The 27,913-nt window shown below is 40.7% G+C and overlaps 1 protein-coding gene across 1 annotated transcript; it reads right to left on the reverse strand.

The window, feature by feature from the left end:
- Positions 1 to 26: 26 nt before the first annotated feature.
- rpa1 (replication protein A1) lies at positions 27 to 27,672 on the reverse strand. Its single transcript, XM_068317410.1, has 17 exons — positions 27,540 to 27,672; positions 27,188 to 27,235; positions 26,932 to 27,010; positions 25,603 to 25,711; positions 25,411 to 25,499; positions 25,242 to 25,316; positions 24,150 to 24,264; positions 23,542 to 23,644; positions 23,348 to 23,416; positions 22,837 to 23,029; positions 21,005 to 21,141; positions 20,315 to 20,463; positions 12,660 to 12,786; positions 6,206 to 6,382; positions 4,766 to 4,873; positions 4,400 to 4,486; positions 27 to 698 (listed from the first exon to the last, which is right to left on the reverse strand). Exons 1-17 carry the CDS (start codon positions 27,567 to 27,569, stop codon positions 594 to 596), a joined length of 1,800 nt encoding a protein of 599 aa, XP_068173511.1. The 5' UTR covers positions 27,570 to 27,672; the 3' UTR covers positions 27 to 593.
- Positions 27,673 to 27,913: the final 241 nt, after the last annotated feature.

Genomic DNA, 27,913 nt, shown 5'->3' on the forward strand with positions numbered 1-27,913 from the left:
AGATTTACACATCACAGGTTAAAAACTTGATTACAAATATTTTTATTGTCCTAATTAGCACAAAGATAGCAAAGTACAGAATACACAAAACAATTAGAGGTGCTAAACATAGAGAGTGTTGCCTTGCATCTTTTTTAAATAACTGCAGCACATTTGGCATCAGGTCTGTAGCTTAAATGTGTGTATGTGCTTATGTTTGCAAGTCTTTGAGAGAAAAAGAAACAAGTAAACGGTCTTATCAGGAACGTGCAGGTCCGGTCCAACCAGTGCACATCACAAAGTAAGAGAGTGCAGAGTGCTGCACCGGTCTTCTGCTTAAAGCAGCCAAAAGCTTTCGGACAGACACAGCAATGATTTGTTTGGTGGCTTACTGACCCACTCTCTGCTCTGCTTCTCAAAATTATGAAAAGAAAAACTATGTTAACGCTTCCCTTAAAAAAATGAAAATTCCACAAGATGATCAACAAAAATTATTTCACAAAAAAACACTACTTGCTTTGTGAGCAAAATGTTGTACATTTAGAGGCATTTGTCTTTGTTGTTTTTTTTACAAACTCAGGAAAACCAGAAAACATGACTGACACAATCGCCTCCTACTGAACGGCCAGTTTCCTAATATTCATGATCAACCTCTTGCTGTACTCCCTGTGGTCAACGGGCTTCACCTCCATCACTGTGGCCTTGATCCTGGATTCATCCTGGAAGAAAAGCCACAAGACAACTCAATGAGATAAAATGGTCTGGTCCTGTTCATTTATTCAGACCTTTAACAGTGCCACCTAAAAATCCCAACTTTTGTGTCCCAGAATGCCTCACAGTCAAACATCACATCCGTGCTAGTGATGGAGAAAAAGCACAATGGACTAGAGTTAGAGCTGAAATGATGCCAAACAAAGAGACCGGTTGTCTCCTTGTTTGGCATCACGCCATGAAGAACAGTTTAAAGAAACAGATGAGCCAAAAGTCAAGTTAGCATTAACATCTGCTAGCTCTGGTGACAGACTGCTACAACAATGTCACAAAGCTATTTCTCCACCAACCAGTCCCTTCAAAGCTGACAGATTTGCCGTTCTTCAGGCTGGCACAGTAATAAATGTTTTGAGGGGGCTCCCTCAGAGCCCGTCCAACTAGCGTAGGACCTTGCCAACAAGCTGGTACGGTACACATCCAGCAAATAAAGCATCAGGCTTCAAGGTAAAGTCTCCTGTTCTACATGTTATTTTGGCAATTATTCTTAAAAATTACCTTATTAGCCACTGATTAATTGGGGTCGGTTGACTGAATGCAAAAAAAACCTGACATCCTTAGTCGACATTCAAATTAATGACTGAAAAAAAAGTCTGGCTTTACAACCACAACCACCTCCACAGCTGTCTAGACAGGAGAAGGTCATTCCTACCAAGGCCATTACCCTCCACATTTAAACAGAGGTTATACTCATTTTGCTTCCATTAATCCTCTGCTATCAGCACAGGTGGAATTTAGATCATCTTCCTTTAGCTTGATTCTACATTATTTAAGACTGCTTCTCAATGGCTTTGCTTGAAACATGAAAAGACAAAAACACATACAAGGAAAAATTAGAGCAACACGGCAAAATTAATGGGGAAGACCTTTAACTTTACATCCAACAAGAGGATGCCTTGCACACAATATGCTACTTCTGAAAGCTACCTGAGAGGGACTTATAAAATACGCACAGCGTGGGTAACATATTGAATCACTATTAATTGTGCAGCAGAGGGACTGTGTGTGTGTGCATCCGGCCTGTGGGGTTTTTGACCATGTGCAGCACATCAGCGAAATGAAAGTGGTTTTCTTTGGAATATACAGTAACTACATAAGTGCTAATAGTTTGTTTTTTTTGGGGGGGGGTCCTATTTCTTTAAAGATAATTTCTATTTCAAGCACAAAGTAAAATTGCATCACGCAGGTGTGCCGACAAGCTTTTACCATACAATGGCTCCAGAAAATGGACATTAAAACGAGGCAGCACCACACATCTGTTGGAAGGAATGAATGTGTGTCTAGTGTAACACTGAGACCCGTATGTGACCAAAAAAAAGTCTGTCGTACAGTTTAAGGTGACACCAGCCGTTAATGAAAACTTAGGAGTAATTTGACAAAGATGAATGAAATTTAGAGAAACTGTAACACGAACATGGAACCAATCTGTTCTGTGGAATCATGTGTTGACTGTGGTTGTAGCAGATGTGTGTCAGACTAAAACGTGTGTGATGTTCCGTCGGTCGCCAACATCCCACAGCAATTTCAGGTGTTGATCCACACCAGGGGGGAGGCCATATGCTGCTCTTGATGCAGCAGTTTGTTTACACAAACACACACAAGCTAAATATGAACACAAATCCATTTTTTGCCCTTTTTCCCACCTAACGTTTAGTTGATACGTTAAACGTATGGAGTTTGACAGACACTCAATCGGCATCGTAGATGCTTAACTTTCAAAGATGACAAATCTGCACGACCGCTCGGTTCTGGGAAGCCAGCATCACTCAGGACTAATCAACTTCATGACTGGCTGCTCTCAACTTTTACTTTGACAATAGCTCAGATTTCATCAGGTTTTGATATTTTGTAAATAAAAATAAATTGGAAGTGAAATTAGAAAATTTGTCTTCAAGGACAATGATGCCCATGGTCAGAAAACACACAATCTATGCTGATGTGGCAGAATAACTGTGGCATGCACAACTTCAGGGTTCCTGCAAAGCATGTGTGGAATTCATAGGATTCTGTCCAAGATTGTTTTTTGTTGTTTTTTTAAAGGAGGTATCAGACCCAGAAACCAGACCCATTTTTTACAAACAGATGAATGGACCAGCGTTACCTGAAATGCTCCCTGTTGAAAATGGAAAGCAAACCAACAATTTACACTCTGATCTAATTTTTTGCACTGCTCAAGGCAGCGTTGCAATCACAGGCTTTGAATGTTCACGTTCTTTTTCACCCATCAGTGTTACCTTTTGAGACACTAAACGCAGCTACATTGTTGAAAGGTAGCCCACAGGGACAATGAGACATTATTAAAAAACTCATACCAGAGCCACACAGGGGCTGAGGTATTGAATGACTGACTTTGGTTTGAGAGTTAAGAGTTAAATGAAAATTACATTCATATCAAAATGTGAATATTTGAAATGTACCTCGCCCACACAAGCCAGCTGCATATCACACCTGCTCTGATGGATATGCTGGAGTGAACCGGAGTGTTTCATTTAATAGCATCAAGTAAGACGATATCAAGTGGCTTCTGGGTCTCGATCAGACAGATATCCATCTTTAAAAAATGTTTAAGCTAACTACATTTAGCCTACTATTTATGACTGAATAAACAGGAATGTGGCTCATCTTGCTGCAGTTTGTTTCCAAGCCACAAAAACTTTTATTAAAACTTTCAAACCCTTCCATTGGTTCGCTGTCTTCCAAGTGTCATAGCGACAGACAGGAATAAAGGTGTCATTCACCTACAGTTTATAGAAATAGATGTTTTAAGGCCACAAAAAAACAGCACTTAAAAATGACACTGCACGATAAGAAAAGTTTTCTGTTATTAATGCTGTATGGGCAAGCATGTCAAGTACCACCAGAGTGAGCTTTCTGTTTAATGTCACATTGGATTCTTTGACACCCCCCCCTTCCTGTGACTATAGAAGCTCCACAAATGAAGCTCAAAAACACTCAAGTCTCAATACAATACTACAGGAAGGATGGATGTTACTAACCTGATCCATCCCATATAAAGCTCAGCATTGTTCACAGGATAACAACGTGAGAGCATGGGACAATGGATGGCTTGTAACACTGAGAAGCAGAAGCTAAACTGGGAGAGTGGTTGCAGGTGCCTCTGCTGAGCGAATATGGGGCTTGGAGGCCGATGCAGGCTCATAGCAGTGCCATCGGCAGTTTGGATGCCTTGATGAATGTGACAGACACAGTGGCCTTTTCTGTGTGTCGAAGGCGGATACCGCCTCTGGCTCGATGCCAGACTTCCTGCTCGGAGTCCCAGCCCAATCAGTTCTTTTATGCGCTTCCCTCACAACAAGCCTCTATCTGTGTTGCCTACAGGAAACAGTGACCACGACTAATCTGTGTCTGCAGCCTTCACAAAGACGCTGAAATGAGCATTCCTGGACAAACACTCAGAGTTTGTTTTTTAGAGATGGTTCTGTCCGTCAAAATGAAAGCAGAGTAGCTTTGTTAAGGAATGAGAAAACTATCAGAGGAGAACACACAAAGAGCCCGTTTATGTGCCGCGCATTTTCATCTTGCTAAAGGTGGTGGTGCAGTGCTGGTTCAGGCTGCACCATTGTTTTCTTCCGAAGAAAACCAAGTAGGATTTCCATATTTTAGGAGACTGTATCATTCCTGCTTTACTTACATTATATGTTTCCAGCTTGACTCTGCTGCGGAAGACGTACGTGTTGAAGTTGGCTTGTTGGAAAACCTCATCAAAGGCAGCTTCGTTCTGAATGTGAAAAACACTTCATTGGCTTAAAGCATACCTATTTAACATTTCATCATAGTTTTAGTGTAAAATACAAATCAGCATTGAAAATTACTCATTTGACTTCACAAGTAATTATGCATCCAAAAAGGAAAAAAAAGAAGCACAGCATGTGTCTGAAATACAGATTTCTTTGTGCATGTGTGGGTGTGCATGTTTGGCAGTGACAAATTCTGAGGTTTAGCACAGGCCACAGCTATTTCCTGGGGCCAGCATTATATTCAGAAAGGGAGGTCTCACCGAGTCTTTAAGCTGCCCCAAATAAGCTGCATTCTGGCCCAGGATGGCCTCTGCACTCTCCTGGAAGCAAGTCACCCACTGGTTGTCCCCGTAATCTGCAATGTTGGCCTGTGGATAATAAAGACAACAAAGAATGAGGGTAATAAGAAAAGTGAGATGAATACACAAGTAGATATCAATGCACTTTTGTTTACACGTTACATGTTTTCAGACTGTATGTGACTTATGGTATTTTAACTCAACCCATATTTCTGCTCTTAAGACTTCATTCTCTAATTAGCCATTATCCTGTTGGCAATCCTGGCAAACCACACAGTGTCACAGCACACTTCTGATGCATTCAGCAGAAACAAATTCACAGCTTGTACTGCAGTTTGAAAATTACAACATACTGACTGATAACTGCTGCAAAACAAAGAACACTTATTTCAGATGCTTGACGTTCTGTTTCTGACTGAGTCCGTGTGTTGTGGGTGTAGATTTGTTTTAGAATGCTTGTCAATGATCTGGGGGCTTGTCCTGCCTTTCTCATGTAAAGGTGCTACTATGTCACAGGACAGGCTGGCTGCATGTTTCACCAACTGGCAGTATTAAACACAAAACAAAAAAATCCTAAAATTATGTTATGTATCTTTAGTCTTTCTAACTTGTGGCCGATGTTCTGAGGTCTATATTAACTCAAACCAATGTATTTTATAAACCTAAGCCTAAAGCAACAAAACGAGACATAAAAAATAAAGATTTTAATACTAAACCTAACCTGAGAATTAAACAGTTAAATAAACCTAAAATAACTCAACAAATGACCAAAACCTTTCACACAGGATTCAAATTCATAGCATGCTGTTCATTCTATGAAGCTACCTGCCTTCCTAAAATCCTTCTGTCCTCCTTAGAAAGCCCTCTCTGGCAGAAAATCCTGAAGACTGAGCTCTCCTAGTGCTGTCATGAATTTACATTCAAGGCACCATCGCCTTCCATATCAAAACTTTTTTTCCACTTCTGTGATGGCAAAGGCATTACTTGTACAAGTCTGCCTCTGATTTTGTAACCCTCACCCACCCAATCAAAGACGACCACGAGTACCAGCTAATCAGAGGATGAGTGGGGGAAGGCATGTATGAACAGCATTCCAGTGTGTGTGTGTGTGTGTTTGTGTGTGTATAAAGGTTCATGTATATGCAAAGTAGTTCTGGATAATAGAAGGACTACTTCACCACCACACCCCCACAACGTGGTTGAACTCATTTATTTTATTTTTACTCTTCAAGTAAATTTTTAATCACATTTGTCTGGATCTAATTTTAAACCCAGACACAAAGTCAGGAGAACTTCAGTGAAGACAAATAAGGACTAGAGGAGGAACAGGAGTTCTGTTGGTATGTCTGTCAGTGACTGGATGTATTGAGGAGGTTCAGGGAAACCAGTACCATCACTTACAGAGAGGATGAGGCGATACTTGAAGTTGGGGAACTCTTTGTCACACTTCTCGCAGCGGAACATGCCGTTCTGTTGGTCGATAACTTTTTTGTTGCACTCCTGGCTGGGACAGGCCTGGTAAAGGCAGTTCTCCTTGCGCAGGTAGACTATTGTGGCTATGCAGGTGTAGTAGTCCGCCTAATTGGGAACATAAATAAACTTGTTACCAAATGTCTCCTTTCACAATTTTTGTTTGCGTTAAAGATGTTGATGGCTGGGCAGTAGAAATAAAATGTATGGAGTTGGCATGAGGATTTCAAGCATATAGAACTGTATCCCAAAAGTCAGAAAATAACATTTGTGTAGCAGATGCATACGTTACACTCCAAAACAGAATCCTCACGGCTATGACACAAACACAAACGAGTGAGGGAGCTGCAGCTTTTGTGTGGCCTCTTCAGAAAGCGGCTGCATATAAAATGCCTTCGGGAATCATTCTTAGTCGTGCAGAAACCACCCGAGAAAGTGACATGAATTTCACATTGAATGGAAATAAACACAAAAAGAAGCATTGAATGTGCTGTAATGAGGAGATCAGGGTTTCCGCCAGTGAACTCTAAGCCCATCCGCCCTCAGCATCTGGCATTTTGGGAAAATACAATTTTAAATGTTAGTTAACGTGATCTGACGGCTTGAAAAATGTGGAACTGATTTGTGAGGGTAGTGCAGCACTCACACTAAACAGCAACACTTCACCCGTTTAAAAAGTTGAGAAAGAGAATGTTAGGATTTGCAAATCACTGAAATTGTTTAATTGACAATAGCACAAAAACAACAAATGGTGAAGATGAGAACTTTCATGGGTTTTTGACAGCAGTAACATATCAAATAAGCTGGGACAGCAACAACAAAAGACTGGAAACTTCTAATTAAAAAAAAAAACCCCAATGATGGAAGAGCTCAGAATTAATGAGGTTACCTTGCAACAGGTTAGGAACATGACTGGGTATCAAAACACTATCCAGAGAGTCTGAGCCTCACTGAAGTAAAGATGAGGCTTCACAGCTGTGAAAGACTATTGTTGGAAGTAATGGAACAATTTAAGAATTGCGTTTCCCTGATTGTTGATTGACCCGAACAGCTGACTGTTCAGTCTCTCTCCATTTAACTTTGTGGTGGCTCGGACTACAGCCTCAGTTTCACCGAGGCAAAATGGGCCCATTAAGGGTCAGGCTGCAGAAACCACAATGGCCGCCTTGAAGACAAGCCATCCCAAGAACATCAGGCAGCCCTGAGTGTCACTAGGTAAATGCACACACCCTAACCGAGAGCCAAAAAGATTTGTCATCAGGGGTTCTCCTCCTGAATGCATCTTTAAAATGTTTGATCACACATAACACACGTGTTGGACATAATTATTCACCTGCATTTCCTGTCTTTTTTTTTAATTTTTTTAAATTTGCACAGTTGTCCATCACAGCACTGATGCATCTCACCTTGTAAATTCTAAAGAATTCAAGCAATTTATTCTCTTGAGTACAATTACAATCAATTTTCCACTCTCCTCTCTGACCATTGCTCCTATATGTGAAGATCAATTGACAAATCAATTTCCAAACAGATCAATTGATGTTTCATGTCTCTTTGGATATATAAAAAGCTCTGAATAGTGTGATAAATAATTGAAACAAAATGACAAACAAGTAGACACCGGTGATGGTTTTTGTTTAATTACAATTTGTATTTTAGTCCCCCAAAAACCAGGATATCAGCTTTTCCAAGAAATCCAATTAATCAAGTAAACACCTCCTCAATTAGTGTGCCAGTCAGCAGGGCAGCCATCGTGGGACGAGGACAGAGGTACTACTTTCTCACATCTGTCAAGTCCTTAATAAATGTGGCCGCACGAGGGCACAAGCCAGTGTCTTATTGTGACGGTCCCAAGCCCAGATAAATAGAGGGTTGTGTCAGGAAGAGCATCCGATGTTAAACTTTTTCCAAATTAAACATGCGAATCAAATCTATGACTTCCATACCGGATCGGTCGAGGCCTGGGTTAACAACGACCACTATCGGTGCTGTTCACCTACAGGGTGCAGGTACAAATTGGACTACTGGTGATCGAGGAAGGAGAGGCGGAAAGTGTGTTTGTAAAAAAAGAGATAAGAGGAACGCAAAGAGTATAGGCCAAACAAGGGGTTTATGATGACTTGTACGCTAGGTTGGACAGTAAGGAGGGAGAGACTGATCTATACAGGTTGGCAAGACAGAGAGACAGAGATGGGAAGTACATGCAGCAGGTTAGGGTGATTAAGGATAGGGATGGAAGTATATTGACAGGTGCCAGTAGTGTGATGGGAAGATTGAAAGAGTACTTCGAAGAGTTGATGAACAAGGAAAATGAGAGAGAACAGACTAGAAGAGGTGGCTGTTGTGGACCAAGAAGTAGCAAAGACTAGTCAGGATGAAGTGAGGAGGATATTGAAGAGGACGAAGAGTGTAAAGGCACCCGGTCCTGATAAAATACCTGTGGAGGAAGTGTCTAGGAGAGGTGGCAGTAGAGTTTCTGACTGGGCTGTTCAACGGGATCTTAAATAGTGAGAAGATGCGTGAGGAATGGAGAAGTGTGCTGGTGCCCATTTTTAAGAACAAGGGAGATGTGCAGAGTTGTGGCAACTACAGAGGAATACAGCTGATGAGCCATAAAATGAAGTTATGAGCAGCAGTATGGTTTCTTGCCAAAAAAGAGTACTACAGATGTAATAATCGCTTTGAGGATGTTGATAGAGAAGTACAGAGAAGGCCAGAGGGAGCTGCATTGCGTTTTTGTAGATCTGGAGAAAGCTTATGACAGGATGCCCAGAGAGGAACTGTGGTATTGTATGAAGTCTGCAGTGGCAGAGAAGTATGTTAGAGCGGTGCAGGACATGTATGAGGACTGTAAGACAGGGGTGAGGTGTGCTGTAGGTGTGACAAAGGAGTTCAAGGTGGAGGTGGGACTGTATCAGGGATCGGCTCTGAGCCCCTTCTTGTTCGCTATGGTGATGGACAGGCTGACAGACGAGGTTCGACAGGAATCTCCATGGACTATGATGTTTGCAGATGACATTGTGATCTGCAGTGAGAGCAGGGAACAGGTGGAAGAGAAGCTAGAGAGGTGGAGGTTTGTCCTGGAAAGGAGAGGAATGAAGGTTAGTCGCTGTAAGACAGAGTACATGTGTGTGAATGAGAGGGACCCAAGTAGAAGAGTGAGGTTACAGGGAGAAGAGATCAAGAAGATGGAGGATTTTAAGTACTTATGGTCAACAGTCCAGAGCAATGGAGAGCGTGGAAAAGAGGTGAAGAAGCTTGTAAAGGCAGGATGGAACAGATGGAGAAAAGTGATGTGTGATAGACAAGTTTCAGCTAAAATGAAAGGAAAGGTGTACAAAACTGTGGTGAGACCAGCGATGTTGTTTTGTCTAGAGACAGTGTCACTGAGGAAAAGACAGGAGACATAGCTGGAGGTAGCAGAGATGAAGATGCTGAGGTTCTCTTTGGGGGTGACCAGGATAGATAGGATCAGGAATGAGTACATTAGGGGAACAGCACATGTTAGAGGTTTTGGAGATAAAGTCAGAGGCCAGACTGAGATGGTTTGGACATGTCCAGTGGAGAGATAGTGAATATATTGTTAGAAAGACGCTGAGGTTTGAACTGCCAGGCAGGAGGCCTAGAGGAAGACCAAAGAGGTATATGAATGTAGTGAAAGAGGACATGAAGGTAGTTGGTGTGAGAGAAGAGGATGCAGAAGACAGGGTTAGATGGAGGCAACTGATTTGCTGTGGTGACCCCTGACGGGAAAAGCCGAAAGGAGAAGTCCCTAATAATTTGGGCAACCACTTGTTAAGAGAGTGATGTGGAAATTTGAGATTGTGACACAAAGTTTGTGACAGGGACAGTTAATTGTGACATACTTTTGTTCGGGGGCTGTTGAGAAGCTTGACCCTCATACCCCATCACGATGAGAGGGGTTGAAGACAGCTAGAGCCCAGCTCGTTTGTCTCATCATGTACCATAGTGAAAAGAAACAAGTGTTCTCAGCCCTGAATCAAACATCTACGTCAGGAAGGAGTTAAAGCCTGAAGAATCCCATCCTGGACCCGAACCTGGACCAAAAAGGACTGGTAAAAATCGCAGTGAGGATTTAAGCAGTCGACTTCCAGACAGAAGGTGAACTCTTTTTTCACTATCAGCCCAAAACTGTTCTACAATATCGAACTGTCATTACCATGGCAATCTTTGCTCGTAGGTGAGTGATGTCTGAACACACAAATCTAATTACTTACTTGCAAATAACAATGAGGACACTTTGTCTTAAAAATCTGATTTAAGAAATGAATCTGATTAGTGTGTACCATGAATGAAGCCTAAGCCAAGCTTGTAGGCTTTCAGATGACAGTAAATGGCTCATTATTCCTTCTTAGGCCTCATTTCAGTGAATTAAGCAATTTTGTGACTGAGAATCTTGTAATTCTGGCTACAGAAGAGAGAATTATAGGGGCACTAGGCAGGTTGTGGTCATTCACAACCTCAGGCAGCAGACAGAGATGGTGACTGGCCTTCAATTCTTCTTTGAACTTCTGTCAAAGAGATGTAGCTCCCACCTGCAGCGTTGTGTCTAAAATACAGCCAGGGCAGAAACACAAGGCTCCATCTATGGCTGGCTAATTAACCAAAATAGATGTCAAGTCATTTGTTCCTACCCTGTTAGTATGCGCTCACCAGAATCTAAGGTGCATGCAAAGCAGTATGGAATGACACGAGAGCAAAGACCGACCAACAATATACACAGCTCTATATCACCCCTCCCTCTGACGGCTAGGCTACATGACCTTGCAGCTTTGACGACCAATAAGATATTTTGTTTTACAAACAAAACAAGACACGGGTAGTCCTCAACATATGAACACAAATGGTTCGGAGACGTTGTTCATAAGCTAAATTGATCGTAAATCGTTACTTATTAAACTTCAATCTAAGATCCTGACTTGAGGTTATTGAAATACCATTACTTACTCTAAATACAAAAGAACTATTCCCTAAGGCTTACCAGAAACACTTACAGAACATAAAAACACAGTGAAACAAAATACAGCTGCAGATTGCTTCAAGTTACTTCATTCTCGATTATACGTCAGTTTCCGAAAATAAATTAATACAGGAAAAAATAAACTCAACGTCTGTCCACCCCAAATATTGGACTTGTAAAATCACTACAAAAACATTAAAAGCACATAGTACCATGGTACTGTACAATAAAAAAACAAAAAAACAAAAACATACGTGTACATTACTGTAGTACCGTAACATACCTTTAGAGTGAAGGAAGAGGAGGGAGGAATTATTGTCGGTCAGATGTACAGTTGTCATCGGACAGATTGTCACCACTACCACTATCTTCACTTACCTCATATGTTTTGCCAATACCACTAGCTCCAGCTTCTGCTTTGTTAAACAGTGAAGTATGACCTGACCTGCTGAGACGCTCTCAGAGACAAGTACAAGACCAAGATGGGGCAGATGCGCACACGCAGAGGTGCTGCTCGGCAGGGTTTGTGGCAGAAATGGGTACTGCACTAGTCTGATGTGGTGGCGTGCGATTGTTCATAATGTGCACCGTGATTGGTGCATATTGTCATGTGATGCAAACATGCCTCACATGACAAACATGCGTTGTCTTATTTTGAAAAACTCCTTTGAAGAGTGGCACAAATGACACAAACTGAATAAAGTTATGTTAGAAGCCTATGGCAAACTTTATTTGAGTCAAAATCAAATTGATGAGCATGTTTTTGGTTTTTATGTGCAATAAAATATCATTTGTTCCATTTTTGAATTTGACTGTGTGTGTCTATTTTGCCCCAGTGTGTTAATATAATAAATTATAGGGAAATAAAAACTTTTCATCTTCATCTTTTCATATAACTAAAGTTTTGCTAAAGATAAACATACCAAGCATGGTGTATGTTAAATCACTTTTAATGTGGTTTAAAGAGACAAATATCAAATGTACCAAAAAACGGCCAAAACAGGTCAGGGCTGTAAGGGTTAATACTAGGGATGACTTTCACCATGAACACATGGAGATTAATGAGGAAGATCACGAACCTTAACGTTAACCAAATTTAAGCATGCATAACTGATGACGCAGTGATTTTAAGTGAGTGAGAATAAAGATTTATCACATCGCCTACAACCTTGAATATTACCTTTGCTGAGCAGGGCTGCAAATGACAAGACTACACCAGAGGGATTCTCAGTGCTACACATACAAATGCAGTTTGACCTGAAGCAATTATATATTTGGTGTTAGGGATTCAATGTAAGTCTTCCAGTTTGTATTTGAATATCCCCAGAAAATTATCCCTGAATATATTTCCACAGTCACATTATTTGAGTGTTTGAGTTAAAGCAAACCCAAGCACATATATACCTTCTCTCCATGGCCCAGGTGCTCCGTCTTAACATCAGACAGAGTCTTCCAGTTGGTGTTTCCGCCCCCGCTGCCACCTTTCACCGTCAGATTCTGCCCTTCCATGACATGACCGTCCCTGTCAAACCTGTGTGAAGCAACACACTAGTCACTGCTCAGCTCTGGTCCCCCGTCACATCTCTGCCCCTAAAAGCAACGGTCCCATGATAGTTTGATCTGCATAGTTTGACAATATGACAATGAAAGTGAACCTTGGGAATTTGGAAAGGACAGTTTCAGCTAAAATTTAAAATCACTTGCAAACCTGCAGCATTATTATCCATTCTGACTCACGAGACACATCATGACGCTGTTAATATCATCCAACTGTCAAAACACTGGACGATAAAATTTCACTTTGTCATTATGTGAAATTTGTATTGCATCCCATGACACCCAGAGTTCCATATAAATGACAAAACTAACAGAAACTACATTTAAACAAACCAAAACCACACAAACCAAGCATTACAAAGTGGCTGTTTCACTCACAGTGGCCATGGTGCAACACCCAGTGTTCCATCTGTGCAGAAGCCCTGCGGCCTACTTAGAGCCTTGAATCTGATTTAATAGTTTGACAGACATGGAAAAAAGAGCTCCTCAGTCTGCTCAGTCGAGCCTGTGGGACTCTGAATCTTTTGTTTGATGGCATATGCTTAAATACTTAAAATAAATTAAGGGAGGGATCAGATTAAATTTTACCTGAAAGCCGCAACATTTTTTTAGTGAATGCCGCCTGGAAATATGTCTCAAGTGTTTGACTCATAATCTTTGAGCAGAGGTTTTAATGGTTTCATCAGTTTGGTTTTAAGTTGAATAGAGATATAACTGCATCAAACACTGTTTCATACCGCATAACACTGTATCATAGCTTGGACAAATGATAGCAGGATGTGTTTGCTTGCTCCAAATGACCTTCGTCTCCTAAGAAAGTAAATGTGTTGCTGTATGTTGCATCAACCCATAGTCTATATGTGCACTCCATGATAAAGTAGTTTCCACAGATACCCAAGTCCTCGGGTGCTCCTCAGTTGGTCAAAATAGAAGTCGGGAGGGTCTGAGCAACTTGACTACATGTTTTCCGTTTGTGAAAAATGAATGGTACCAGTGAACTTGTTGGGGATTAAGCTCCATCTGAATAACTTTGCCAACAGGAGCTCACACTGAATTGTTGAATGCTGATGTAATATCTAAGAAAAGAGCCTTTGCTCTACATGTAGGCTTGTCTAGATGTTTTATTAGATGTATTCATGTTACAATTGCATACTGTGTGCTGCAATTTCTCTTATACGTGATTTGGAATATGCACAGTTTGTCATTTTAGACTTGACAAGCTGTTGATCACAATTATTTTTACGGTCTTCATAACAATAGAAGTCAAGGCCATAGGAAGACAATTACCTAGGTCCCTAGGACATGTTTTCTTTGAAAGAGGAATTATATGTGAGGTCTTCTACAATTCTTGAATTATGTGAGTAACAATAGAACACTGAAAAATAGGTTGCCACACAGGTGCCAGGTCATCTGCGAGCACTTTCAAAATAAATGCACCCAGGGAGCTGTGGCCTTCATAGACCACAGGACCAGCTGTCTTCAAAAATATTGTTCCAGGCTGAGCATCCACTTCTGTTTGTTGAAGTACAAATGGTTCAGTTGAGGGTCATTTAAAATTAATCAACCATGGGGCACCGATGAGCTGGTTGAGGCTATTACAGGTATATCAGATATCCATTTTCATCCAATGGTTCAAGTAATTCTGGAAGACCAGCTAGATTAAGTATGGGGAGGGCAGTGACAAATGAGAATAATACGATGAGGTGAAATACAAATTGGGAAGAGAAAAATTATAGTTTTAAATGGTCAGAGAGATCAATATAGCTTACTAATCTCTTGGCCACGGGGCAGAGTGGCACACAGTGGGGAAGTCAGGTTGTAAAGCGTGCCTTGTTCCTGGAGGCATGACTAATTGAAAATATCCCCATTAACAATTCAGGCGGTGGCCAGGGAACCACACGGGCTGCCAAATTCCCACTCCCACTGACAAATGTGAGCAATTCTTCAGTGGCACCAGATTCCTCATTAGTGCACCTGTATTGCTTTGCTTTAATTGTGTCAGTACCAAACTAGAAGCTTATGCTGACCGATCAAATTAATTTACCGGCAGGGCTCAACGACACTCATAGAAAGAACATAAAAAGATTAAGGGTCCATGCTCAGTTTTATTTTTGGACCATCAATCTTTTTCACCAATAATTCCGTATCTGAAGGAAGCATGTTTGTATCAACCTCATCCAAAACCACTGCTCCCTCTATTTCCTACACAAGCGCTAGTCCTTGTTATGTATCCCACTTTGAATTGAAAATAAATGAACTTTTCAGGAAGGCATCAGAGTCATCACTGTTGTTCTCTTTAGCAAATCAATTGGATATTACACAAAGTTAGACTTTGTTCCAACTCCTCTTGTGTCAAAGAACATATAGAAGTTTGAAATGCATCCTGAGCCTTATCAAGACAATCATAAAACACCAGCTGTGGAAACAGATCCACAGGAAGCCCAGCCATGCTGATCAGTGTTTTCGTTTAATCACACTTTTTTAAGCCCAGTGTTGTTTGTAGTCAATGCTTTGTTAGCTGGAGATCTAGTCTGCTTAACTTGATAACGTCAATCAAAACTAAGTGCAGCTTTTTGTCATCTCACTTGTCGTTATAAAAATAATCACTCTGTCATAAAAAGAATCACAAGTAAAAAATTACAGGACTGCTGACTACTGAAGCACAAGTGTTACATGTCTAAATGTCTGAATTGACAAACGCCCCCCAAAAAACTAACTAAAATGCTCCAAAAGATGCCACTTTGACAGTTTCCAGTTGCCAAGCCACTGTTTGAATCATTGCAACAGGCAGGAGCACGTAATCCTGAACTGGCATGGTAGACAGAAATCCAGATAAATGAGACAAAAAGGACAAATGAAATCTGGCAGGAAATGTGCAACCGTCATCTGAATGCAGGTAGATTCAAGAATAGAGCTGTTAAACTTCGGCGAGACAAAACCATCCGAAAGACCGCCAAGATGACTGGAGGTTGGCAGACGTGTGTGCAAGACAGACAAGTGAGAAGTCAACGTCTCAATGAACAGGGATGGGTCAGGAGCAGAGTGGCATCAAGGAAAGATGAGGGGAATGATGGCAAAATTTCAGTAAGCTGTATTCTATGCTCTGTGCTCAAACTGTGATGCCTGGAGTGTGAATGACATAAACGGCGCAAACTTGGAGTGTCTTAATCTGCGAGTGAGATTTGGTAACGACTGACTGACTGACTTAAAAACAGGTCTTATAAAAACCAAAACTATCGCCAGAGTCATTCAACCAGCTCATTTCTGAGCATCAGGAATAAAGGAAGCCTTTTTTCCCCCAAAATACCACAGAGAACCATTTGGGTAAAATACCGGTCTATCAACTAATGAGGTATCATGTTCACCAAATGACTGAGTTGAAACTCATTTGTTTCCAGGCTGACATAATTACTGCCCTAACTGTATGCTATGGCTTTTGTGTGTTCACTAAATGAAGTCACGATAAGAAACTTGAGGACGTCAGCTCGGACTTGTGACTAAATGAGGTGGTGTTGAATAAACATGACGAAGTGTATTCTACACAGAAGGGACTGCACTGTAACAACATGACAGAGGGCATCATCACCGTCTCCAAATGTGTTTCCATCTAATAGGCCACTGCTGGTAGCTGTGTGAACATGAGGTCAGACATCGGCATTAATGAGTTTCACCAAGATAAGCATTAATTGATGAGTTAATGACAAGTAAGAAAGAATCAGATGTACGTTCTATACGGCAAATTCACTGAAGGCAGACAGAGCAAGGGTGCGGTCACCCATATGAAATCTTACCTGACAATTAATAATAAAATGGTTACATAAAGATTCAAATGTGTTTTGTAGAAGCTCATTGAAAATTTAAGTGCCTTGAGAGACAAAACCTTGGTAGCATTAAAGGTTAATTTGATTCTCTATGAATGCTGTAAACCAATGGCATCATTAATGAACACCTGTCAAATATCAGACAGTAGAGAAGAATGTAAAAACAGGGATGACGTCTATTTTTCCATATCATACAGCTGTTGGTACAAATGAATGAAAGCAATTGTGTAAAATAACTGAAGAGGCTCAGGGCACACAGAATATGAACGCCGGCAACACACCAAGACCACAGATTACTCAGACATCAACATAATTAGTGCATAGGGCAGCATTCTTACTTCCAAGCAAACTGGAAAGTGCTGAGTGGAACCACTAATACTGTGCATGGGTTTGAGTCGACAGCCCACCGAGGACAGCTTTTCATTTGAGGAAGTCCCCACAGTCTGAACCACAACACAACCTGAGACGCCCATGCATGGCTAGAACTATTATTATTCAGCAAACTTGGCTTTACACTAAAGACATGTTTGATTGGTTGTGAGAGGGACCGAAAACTGAAAAATATACTAAATTGAATTGTCTATGTTGCATAATCCTTAATTCTCATTTTTGGTTTATATGGCAGTCATCAAAAGAGACACAACATGTGGACAGCGACAATACTGGTCCCATGGTGAGCACAAAACACAAAAGGTAGTCCATCAATTATGTCACGCTTACAGGCTAACTTCTAATCACTCTCATCAATATCAGGAAGTTGTAAACTGAAGAAGAAGAAAAATAAGTGAATGGTTACTTTCTCCTGCTGTGCAGAATGAGGCTCGCTGGGCAGCAGCTCTTGAACCAGCTGTATTATAGTTTCATTCTCACCAGGCTTCTCTTACTTGGACTCTTCAATTATCAGTAATCAAGTCTGGTCTGCTTATATGTGTGACTTTTAAACTATTCATTAATGGATTCCTGTGAACCCTCAGAAACTCAATGTCCATAGAGAAGTCACACAGGCCACCCACTCATTCTCACTAGAATGGACCAAGACACAGATGCCAGGAACACTATCTCTTGCGGTGCAACTAAGACGTAGAGGAGGTTAAGACCCCTTCCAGAGAATAGAGAAGTGTACAGGAAATATAAAAATCTGATTAAACAGCCAGATTGTGAAAAGGTGATTTAGGCCCCGTCCACACGATGCCAGAACTTTTTGAAAACGCAACTTTTTTCACCCCACATTGAAAACAATGCGCGTCCACACGACAGCATTTTCAAAAAGATCTCCGTCCACACGTATCCGCATCAATGCGTTGATCAACACATTTATAAGCAGAACAACTCCGAGAACGACGGGAGAGGAACGGGACTTGTGGAAATTCGCGCCGTTCCTGCTGGAGGACGACCTCCATCACAGAGTTCTCCCACCAGCAGACAGCGCGTCCCGGTCCAACCCACAATTGGCGTTGGCGTCTTTGGCAAGGAATGTGAATGAATAAATACATTAATAAAGAAACATGAACAAATATTTAAGTGCAAAGCACGTTTATCAACGAATCTTCGACGTGGAGCTGTTATACATCAGAAAATAGCCGGTTTTAGCTCCGTTTGTACATGTAGATACGGATCACATGCATGACGTCACAGCGGTTTTCCTCGCAGGGACACACCCTCCGGATCGAAAAAGTTGCGGATACACCGTCCACAGGGCACGCAGACCCAGCGTTTTCAAAAAATTGCACCTTGGCCAGCATTTTCAAAAGGTTGCGTTTTCGTTCCGGATATCTGCGTTGTCGTGTGGACAGAAGGCCTAAACGTAACAAAAAAGTTGCGTTTTCAAAAACTTCCGGCATCGTGTGGACGGGGCCTTAGATCTTAACGTTCAGGTAAAAGAAGGCATGGCCCGGAGACTTTATCACAACGCAAAAATAAAATCCTACTAAATAACAGTTTACAGTAATTTACGAAGATCTGAAAACTTGGAGATATACTGTATATTTATATATAAATGTCGCTGGTTTAAGTTTGAGCTATCAGTCCCACAGTACCATGAGTCTAACCGTCTGATTAAAGAGGTAATATGGTGAACACAAAATTGAGTTACATTTCAATGCAATAATACAGATTGGGTCCTCTGATCACATGCAGGACTGACTAAAATAAAAACAGACAGAAAGCTGTCAAATGTGAAGTCAACACATCTGGACAGTCCTATAGTGGTTGGGTCCAGTAAAGGTCATAAACACCTCTCTGCTCACATTAGTACAGCCTTTAAGAACCAAGACTTCAATCTTCATGTCAACTTAACTTCAAGTGTTATTTGGTTAGTTCTTTCCCACTTGTGTTTCTTAAAGTGTTATTTTTTTCTGATGCTTTGTTTTAGTTATTTGCTGATAGAAAAATGGATATAATGAATGTGCTGATTGATTACAGAGAACCGCCTGTTACAAGCAGGCATGTTGGCAAATTCTCAAAACTGCACACCCTGACCACCACTGTAAAGATTGTTCTAGCATCTTCACCAGTGCAAGGGGGCTCTACAAACATCTTTGATGTTCTGGATCCTTTGTCTTTGTGGTTGGTGGAGATGCAGCATCCACCTTTATGTACAGTACATCGCGTGTGAACAGCTACATATGTCAGCGGACAAGAGGACTACACTGAACTTGTCACAAAATAAGGGTTTTACTCCACAGAGCAAAAAAGGCCCTGTGTATAGGGTTGAACAAATGAAAGGCTTTGGGTGAGATCAATTGGATCTCTGCCCTCATATTGACAACTGCTTCCATGTCAGAGAGAAGGGGTGGCTGTGGCCTGTTTACGTAGGATCCATAAGGTCAGATCAATTAGGGCGCCACAGAGTTGGAGGGAGTCCGGGTATCAATTCATCTTTGGTCAATATGACCACTGCATCATCTGTCAATCATGAGCCAACCTGTACCACAACGGAGCTTACCCAGTGACATCTCTGTTTAAGAACAAAATTCTATAAATTAAGGTCATCAGTAAAATACAGAATACTATAGAGTAGAAATATGCAATCCTCCAACTATGTATTGTGCTCTAGTGCGTCTAGTGTTACACACTCCACATTATAGATAAGTCTATAGTTTGTCTTTCATTGAAAATCCTGACTTCTAGTTGAAAACATTTAAGTCTGTATACCAACACACACACACACACACACACACACACACACACACACACACACACACACACACACACACACACGAAAATTGCTGCAGTCAAACTAATCAAACAGAAATTACTCCATTTTTCATTGAATCTGGAGAGGCGATTACAGAAGTGAAAAACGCATTTCTACAAGTGCCAGTATGATTTCCATTTATGTGAAACGGTTCTTCGAGGCACACCCACATTGTGGTTAATGGGGTAAGACTAATCACGATTATGAGAATCTGAGCATGCACTCCTGGAACTTTGGAAATGGAAACTTGCATTTTTAATATTTCACATTCTTCAACATTCATTTAAAAATTTGTATCTCAGATGTTATCTTTCAGGATGAGGTAGTGGCAAAATAAAATTAGGATAAGAACAAGGTAGTAACAGAAAGTTATCAGGCATCAGAAGTAAAGAATATTTCATAAACACCATTTTTTCCAAATACTTGATTGTCAAACCAAGTAGACTGTTTTGCATACACTACCTTTTATCCTCTGGCTCACTTACCAGGCTCTAAGCTTATGCGCCTCAGGGATGTCGGGGTTGATCATAAGTGTGCTGCTGAAGGATGCAGAGAGGGATCGGCCTCCAAAGTCTGAAAGCTTCGCCGCTTTAATAGCCACAATGGGCTGACCAGAACCATCAAACTTTTCAGCCTATGTGACAGAAGAGATAGATTGAAACAATGCGGTGATTTGTTTGGATTACATGTGTCTGATTCTTTGGATTTTTTAAAAATTTTATTTTCATTTGATGTATTTATTTTAACAGTGGTCTCTATGGTAGTAACCTCACAACGTAAAAAATAGAAACAAATTAAACAAAAATGTCTGACACTTAAACTGCTTGAAAGTTGTACAAAAATGTGGTGAGCCACTCTTCTAACAGTCTCAAACAGAACTAGAAATCTCAAAAATACATAAGCCATATATATATATATCTTCACATAAGTGTACATCAGGAAATTATTGTCTACCAACACATAAAAAAACAAAGATTTAATTTTTAAACTTCCTATACTCAAAAGCAGTGCATCAAAGCAATGATCAACGCCTGAAAAGACTAATGTCCTACAAAGAAAGTGTCTCCATTAAAACATGCATAGTAAGACGGGTATTGAATTTTACCGCGATTGTAAAAGTCACAACACCTCCACCCCATTTAGCCTTTACTCTTCCTCTAATGAGCTATACTCACATCCTCTCCCCACAGTGTGACGGTCACTAGCTTTCCACTCATGTCCATCAGATTGAGCGTTCGCTTGGAAACTTCTCGGCTGCTCTTTGTGGTGAGGCGAGTTACTTCGTCCACACTTTTACAAACTCCAATTATATCTGCAAAAGAATGAACATCAAATACTCGCAACCTCCCACCACCAATGCATCTCAACGTCCTTGTTACAGAAAATGACAAAATGTTACTCTTCAAAAAATAAATTAGTCTAAAAATCATCAAAATATTAAAGAACACCTTTCATGTACAAATGTGCTTTTTGACTAAATTGAAGAAATCAGTTTACGTCATATTTCCACTGAACCAAATAAAGTGGTCCCTTAAGTTACAAGCTGCTCAACATAAGAATTTTGAGATATGAGCCGTGCTTCGGGACACATGGATGGATGCAACATCAGCTGAAAAAGTATTTCAGGAAAGAATTAGGTTCTTGGTCTCATGGATTTTGCATTTCTTTTCATACTTGAAATATGAGTCTACTGGTTCAATTTTTTTTTTAAATAATTTGTCATAATTTAGGTGTTTTGAGGCTTTTTTACAAGATTGGAACCAATTAAAATGACTAGTTATTTTAAATAGGGAAATTTTGATTTGTTTGACTTACAAGTTCAGCCACGAAACAAACTTGTATCTCAAGGTAGTACTGTGTATACTGGAATGTTGTGCAGTCAAATTTCTGGAACATTCTATTCTAAAAGAAAATGTACTGTACATCATGCCTGGAGATTTCTCCTGGCTGCTTTAGAAAAGGGTAAAAACATAACCTTTAATTTTGAACTAGCAAAAATGTATTGTTTGTACATAAAAATTGCAGAAATGGAAGTTTACCATGCACATTTACAGATAAAGAATTTGGTTAAGTCCCTTTCAATCTATGAAAAAATATCACCCTCAAAAGGAGAACTAAGTAATCATCTTTAAGGCAGGTGTTCATCAGCTTACAGTGACTTTGCTTTCAGAATTCAAAGTGAAACTCAACACTGCTCTCTTAACACTGCAGAGGCTGTTACATCTCCATCTGCATCCCCTCCCGTGATCACGTGGTGACCATTCAGAACAGACAGGGATTCTGAATAAAAAAGAGGAGCGTTCCAAACATGTCGTGGTCACAACGGTCACAGAATTGTAGTCGTGCTTTGTGGTTTTGTATTTACTTCACACACACACATCCCAGACAAAAGACTCTCCACTATACACGACTGACTCCATCCTCTGCTTAGGATAGCTTAATATTGGTTGGGAATACTCTGAGCATCCATCAGTCGGTTGTGCTTTTTTGGTAAAACGTACTAAATGTTGTTTGTTTCTCCATGTTTGTCTCATGGAGCCCAAGCCTTTCACCATTAGGAAACCAACTTGTTACACTTAGAGGACGGTGAAAATGAACACGAGGTATGTTGGTGTGCAGTACATTCAGTAATAAGATGTAATTTTTTTTTTGCTCAGCATTACACAACTCCACATTTTGTTTTGGGCATCGAACACACCACAGCTCAATATCATCAAGGCAGCATCAAAGCCCCCGTCATTGCTGGAAAAAATAAATAACGGCCATCAGGACAAACAACTCATAATAGATGGATCATCCCTGATGATGCATCACAGGAACAAAGCGAGCCTCAAGCGTCGCCATGAAACTCTTTACAAGGCCCCATTGTGAGTAATATATGTGAGCGTGTGTAGTAGGGCATGGCAGGTTTCCCAATGGTTAAAGTTTAAAGCATTAGTTTTTTATGTTGGTTAATAGTATAAGACTATTTAGAAAAAAGAAAAAATAGAACGAGCAGCAACTTTACCAATAATGGCATCTTTGTCTCTGTTCTCCAGGTCACCTATGGAGACAAAGTCACACTGCACCATGGGAACGTCACAGCTGTCTTCACATGGGATGACGGAGGATTCCCCGTTAAATGTCATCTCGTAGTCATTCTTCACTGATGTGAACTGCTTGTTGGCCATCTTCATGGAGCACTTTGAGATATAGTAGACCTGACCCGTACAGATGGATGAACCATGTGTTAATCAGAGATCAGGGGAGCATTTCATCTGAATGAATGGTGCAAACAAGATACGACTTCAGACAGTCGGAGGGATCAACAAAGGCTGGCAGATGATCATAAGCCGCTTATTGTATGGGTACAGGGTAGCCAGATGACTCATTCACAGTCTCTGTGGTTTTAACTCACAAAGTGCTGGCAGCTGTTGGTAGAACAGTTTGCAGCCAAATCTGACTTAAACAGGACAGTGAGAGACAGTTTTGGCAGATAATCAGAACATACTGAATCTTAATCTGGGGAAACGTCTCACCTTGCCAACTTCAATAAGACTGTAGAACTTATCCACCTCTTGGTTGAAACCAGTCACTCTTATTTCTCCCTGTAATAACAAAAGAAAATTGGGTGAATACAAAGTAGGTCAGAGATGGGATAAAGATTTTCAGCTACTGATAAACTCATTGTTTACTTAAAAATGAATAAAACATTTACTGAAGAAATACTCACACTCTCATCCACAATCTCCATAGAGAACAGTTTGCCATTACCACGAGAGTTGCTCCACGTACGGATGTTAGACTTGTTGGAAACACGAGCGCGGATGGTCCACCTACATGTCAGACACGTGGCTTTGATTATTCATATTATTACTTTAGAGAAGTATATGGGCCAAATATTCAATCCAACATAAAGCTTTATTTGGTCATGAACTACAATTTGGCAATTAAATAAATCAGCTCTCTAAAAAAGGTTTGGATGAACACGATGTGGAAAGACAGCACTGAATATTTAGCCTTTTCTTGCCCATCTGCTAAAATATTTTCAGACATTTGACTGACTCATCGGAGAAAAGCGCAGATGTGACATTAGCAAATTCAAGAAGTTAGCAGCACGCGGCCGGCACTGGCTGATACAGCGTTTACCGATTTAAAAGGAAAACCTGCCTCTGGTTAATCTACATATCTTCTGTGAAAAGATATGACTTGGTCAATGGCACAAAGAAGAATTCAGTTGTTTGTGTAAATGGATATTGATTAATGTCACACTTCTTGTTATTGGGTTGCAGTTGTACAGCTTTTGGCATTCCATTTCCCACCAATGGGAAAACTACTCACTTAGACTGGTAGGGGTTGAGGCTGGCGATAGGCACAACCTTAGAGAGGCCTCCTGGGGTGCTGGGCAGAGCGGACGGGGCCTTCTTCCCAAAGTCTTTAGTGAAACCTCTGTTCACTGTTGACGGCATTAGGAAAGAAATTAATTAACCATGAAAAGCAGTGATGGAAGGAAGCCGAGAGTGAGGCAAATACATTATTCATCAGAGCCAAGTTACAAAAATTAATTTTCTTTGGATTACAACTCCTCGATCGTTTTAATTATCTCACTTTATGAGGGACATTTTATCATACAAAAACCTAATAACCTAATAATAAATTTACCACTAAGTTGAGCAGGAGGAAAGATTCAAAAGGAATCAAAAATCTGGTCGTATCAAGTTGTTGAAGAGATCCAACATTTTGTCGAGAAGGATGATTCACATTTCACGAAATCAAGGTAGTGTGAAATGATATAACAAACTGTAGCCGCTCTGCCTCAGGAGAGCGGTGCTGCCTCACTGAGATTTTCCATTTGAACAAGTGCTGCATATTTGATTTGTGTACGTCTCACACGGAGGATTAGAGTTCAAAGTGTCCACTTAAGTCCTCCCCACTTTGCCAACCACTGCACTCCTGGTAATTAAGCCTCCAGATCAAGAAGCACATACAGAGAAATGAACAATGACTGTGCTGATGAGAAGGATGCCTGCCACAACGTAAATCCCCACCAGGCAGATTGAAGGAAATCATATCTGCCATGACCCAACCTGGAAGACAGCAAATCCCTTCTGACAGACAGCACATCACTTCTGGACCAAGACATCTGCCACGCTGTGATCCCTGTCTCATCTTTGTCATGAACAACTTTGTTTCAAAATACATCTGCTTGTTCATGAGGGTTAATTTACACTCTCCAGTCATCCTGTACTGTTATTTTAAATATGTGTGTAAAACAAAAATTAATGCACTTGTGCCTATGGGCCACCAAAGTATAATCAGCAATAAAGAAATGCTGCCATCTGGTGGTAACTAACAGTACATTCGTCGAAGGATGGTTCAGACGCCTTTTAATTATTTTAGTTAATGTTCAAGAGATGAAGAATGTGGTCTCACCTTCATTTCTGTTTTGTGTTTGAAGTGGAAGTGCGGGTTCAGGGTTTGGCACTGCCTGTGAGACTTTACTTTGACCTGCAAGGCAGATTTAAAATGACTCCTACCTTTCTGACATCACGCAACTATGTGTAACTGACATTCTCAATATGAATTTTGCTTTAAACCTTACCATCGGTGTAAGGAGTAGGATCACCTATTCTTCCTGCGACATCCTCAGCAGACTTAATGACGTCCATTTCCAAAATGATTACTACCCGTCTGTAATACAACATAACCAATAAGGGCAGAAGACAGCTAAGTCCAAGAGATATTTGCAACGCTGGATACAAATATATAAAAAGAATGTGAAAGACATGCTTACCGTCCATCTTTCAGTGTATTTGTTACATGTCTTTTCAGTATGCAGATGCAATTTGGTGCCAATTTATTCTCCTCAGCCATGTAGTTCAGCTGAGTAGAGAGCATGAAAGCTGCAAAGGTATAAAAGTTTACAGAAACTAATAGAAAGGCATCTCAGATTCAGACAAACAAATGGTCATGAGAATAAGAGCTCCCAAAAAGGCCAGTCTCTGACTCATCCACCCACACTCAGTGTTTAATAAAATTAAATTACAGTATTCTCTCGTTACTCGCTGTTAATGCGTTCCAGGACCACCTGCGAAAATCGAGAATCCGCAATATAGCAACCACATTTATTTTAATATTTATGTATAATGTAAACGTTTAGGAACCCTCCCCATACTGATACTAAACCACCTTATATCCGTATTACCTTCTCCCACACTCTTGTAAACTGTTTAAAACACTTGTGTTAACTGAAGGAACCGTGGGTCTCAGAACGCAGTGTACACACAGATGCTGTCAGCCAATAACATGCATGTACACTAGAACTTGACTACAGCTCATGGGAGACACATGCTCGCTCTCTCCCTTGTCCTCGATGAGATGAAACTTACATCTCATCCAGATCAATATTTAGTATATATACTGTATTTTAAAAATCTGTTCATCTTGAAGTGCGAATAAGCGAGGGTATACCGTATAATGAAAAAAGATTTCAGGGGTGGTATGGTCGTGCATTGTTGATTCACAGCAAAAAGGTTCTGGTTTCGATTCCTTTCCGTGCAGAGTTTGTAAGTTCTCCCTGTGTCTTTGTGGGTTCTCTCCGGATCCACTGGCTTCACCCCACCTCCAAAAAACATGCAGCTTAGATGAGCCAGTCTCCTTAAATTATCAATAGGTATGACTGTGAGCATGCACAGTTGTGTGTCTTTTGTGTGGCCCTGTGATGAATCAGAATCCTTTATTAATCCCCTGGGGGGAAATTGCTTGCTACTATCTCCTCCAGGCTGTACCCCACCTTTCGCCCGTAGCCAGCTGAGACTTGTGACCCACAATTGGGCTAGGTGACTGTAGACAAGACTATTGAAGTCATCTTGTCAACAAGAAAATGGGTGGATGGAAAAAAAGATTCATTACTATGTGCTTTAACAAAATCAAAAATCCTGCTCATTCATAAAGCTTTGTGCTGCACGGAAAAAAAAAATATTACACTTTTGAGGGATATTTAAAATCCATAAAAAACATACCTACTGTATACTGACAAAAATGTCCAATAGAAAATCATATAATGACACCAAAATATTAGTGACAAATAAAATAGCCCTTCTGTGACACATGATGCACTTACAGGACAGTGTGTGGCGTCCATCACTCATCATCACACGAAAGCGAGGTGGACCGTTTCCTCCCTCAATCTTACGAATGTTCTTCAAGATGGACAAATAAAAACGATAGGTTACAGCAAGATATCCATGTCTACTTTCTTCTATCAATAAACTAAAGTTCCGCCCCTGATATTGAGTTAACTAGGTGGGGCAGACTGTGTGTGTTTCTTGATTACTAACAAATAACCAATAAAGATGGCGAAGGTTTTCATAACTTACTGTCAACTGAAGCACCAGGTCGTTTCCACCGCTGCCATTTGACAGAGCCTGTGAAGAAAGACACTGGATTTAGTTTCATTGACTGACATAATGCGCATCTGAATACTGTTCAAAAACTGAAGCTAACATGATCAGATAAAGCCACCTTCGATCTCAACTGCGCTTGACAATCAACGAGCTAGCTAAGGTTGTGGTTAAAAACATGTCTGTCCAGCAGGCTGTGATAGCTTCGTGTTATTTAGCTTTTAGCTACTCCACGTCAACTAATTGTGGCTCAATGTGCAACGTTGTCAGATTTGCATTCCGAAAATCAATTCTTATCAAATGCAGTTAAGCTAAAAATTATTCTTACCTCTATCGCACCCTGTGAAAGCTTCGTCATGGTCGTGAAAAAGAGACTTGGAAACACAGAAACTTCGCTACAATGACCGCCACAGCCCAGCGTCCTTGCTCAGGTAATACTCGTTTATTTGTGAGGCAGGCGCCAAAGTATTCGACAAACGCGCGCCAAGCCGTTCGCTTTCCGTTTCCGGTAACTGATCTTAGTTCAGTTTCTTTTAGGATAGTAAAGTGAGCGTAGAGGCTTTACGAGCACTGCAAAACTGACCGGAGACCAGTTGAATAACAGCGCCATCTACGTCACATCCAGGCGCTCAGCGCGATCAGGAACTTACTGTGTATCGTATTGAGAACCTTTTCTGGGAAAAACGATAAAACAAGTATTGT

Source organism: Antennarius striatus, chromosome 6 (genome assembly GCF_040054535.1).
Source record: "Antennarius striatus isolate MH-2024 chromosome 6, ASM4005453v1, whole genome shotgun sequence".
Taxonomy (NCBI): domain Eukaryota; kingdom Metazoa; phylum Chordata; class Actinopteri; order Lophiiformes; family Antennariidae; genus Antennarius; species Antennarius striatus.

Excerpts from the sequence above, each read along its gene's own strand:
- rpa1 (XM_068317410.1), bottom strand. The coding sequence starts at position 27,569 with ATGACGAAGCTTTCACAGGGTGCGATAGAG. Across the intron at positions 20,464-21,004 it reads TCACACTGTGGGGAGAGGAT|GCTGAAAAGTTTGATGGTTC; the intron begins GTGAGTATAGCT and ends TCTGTCACATAG. Across the intron at positions 4,874-6,205 it reads AGTATCGCCTCATCCTCTCT|GCCAACATTGCAGATTACGG; the intron begins GTAAGTGATGGT and ends TATTATCCACAG.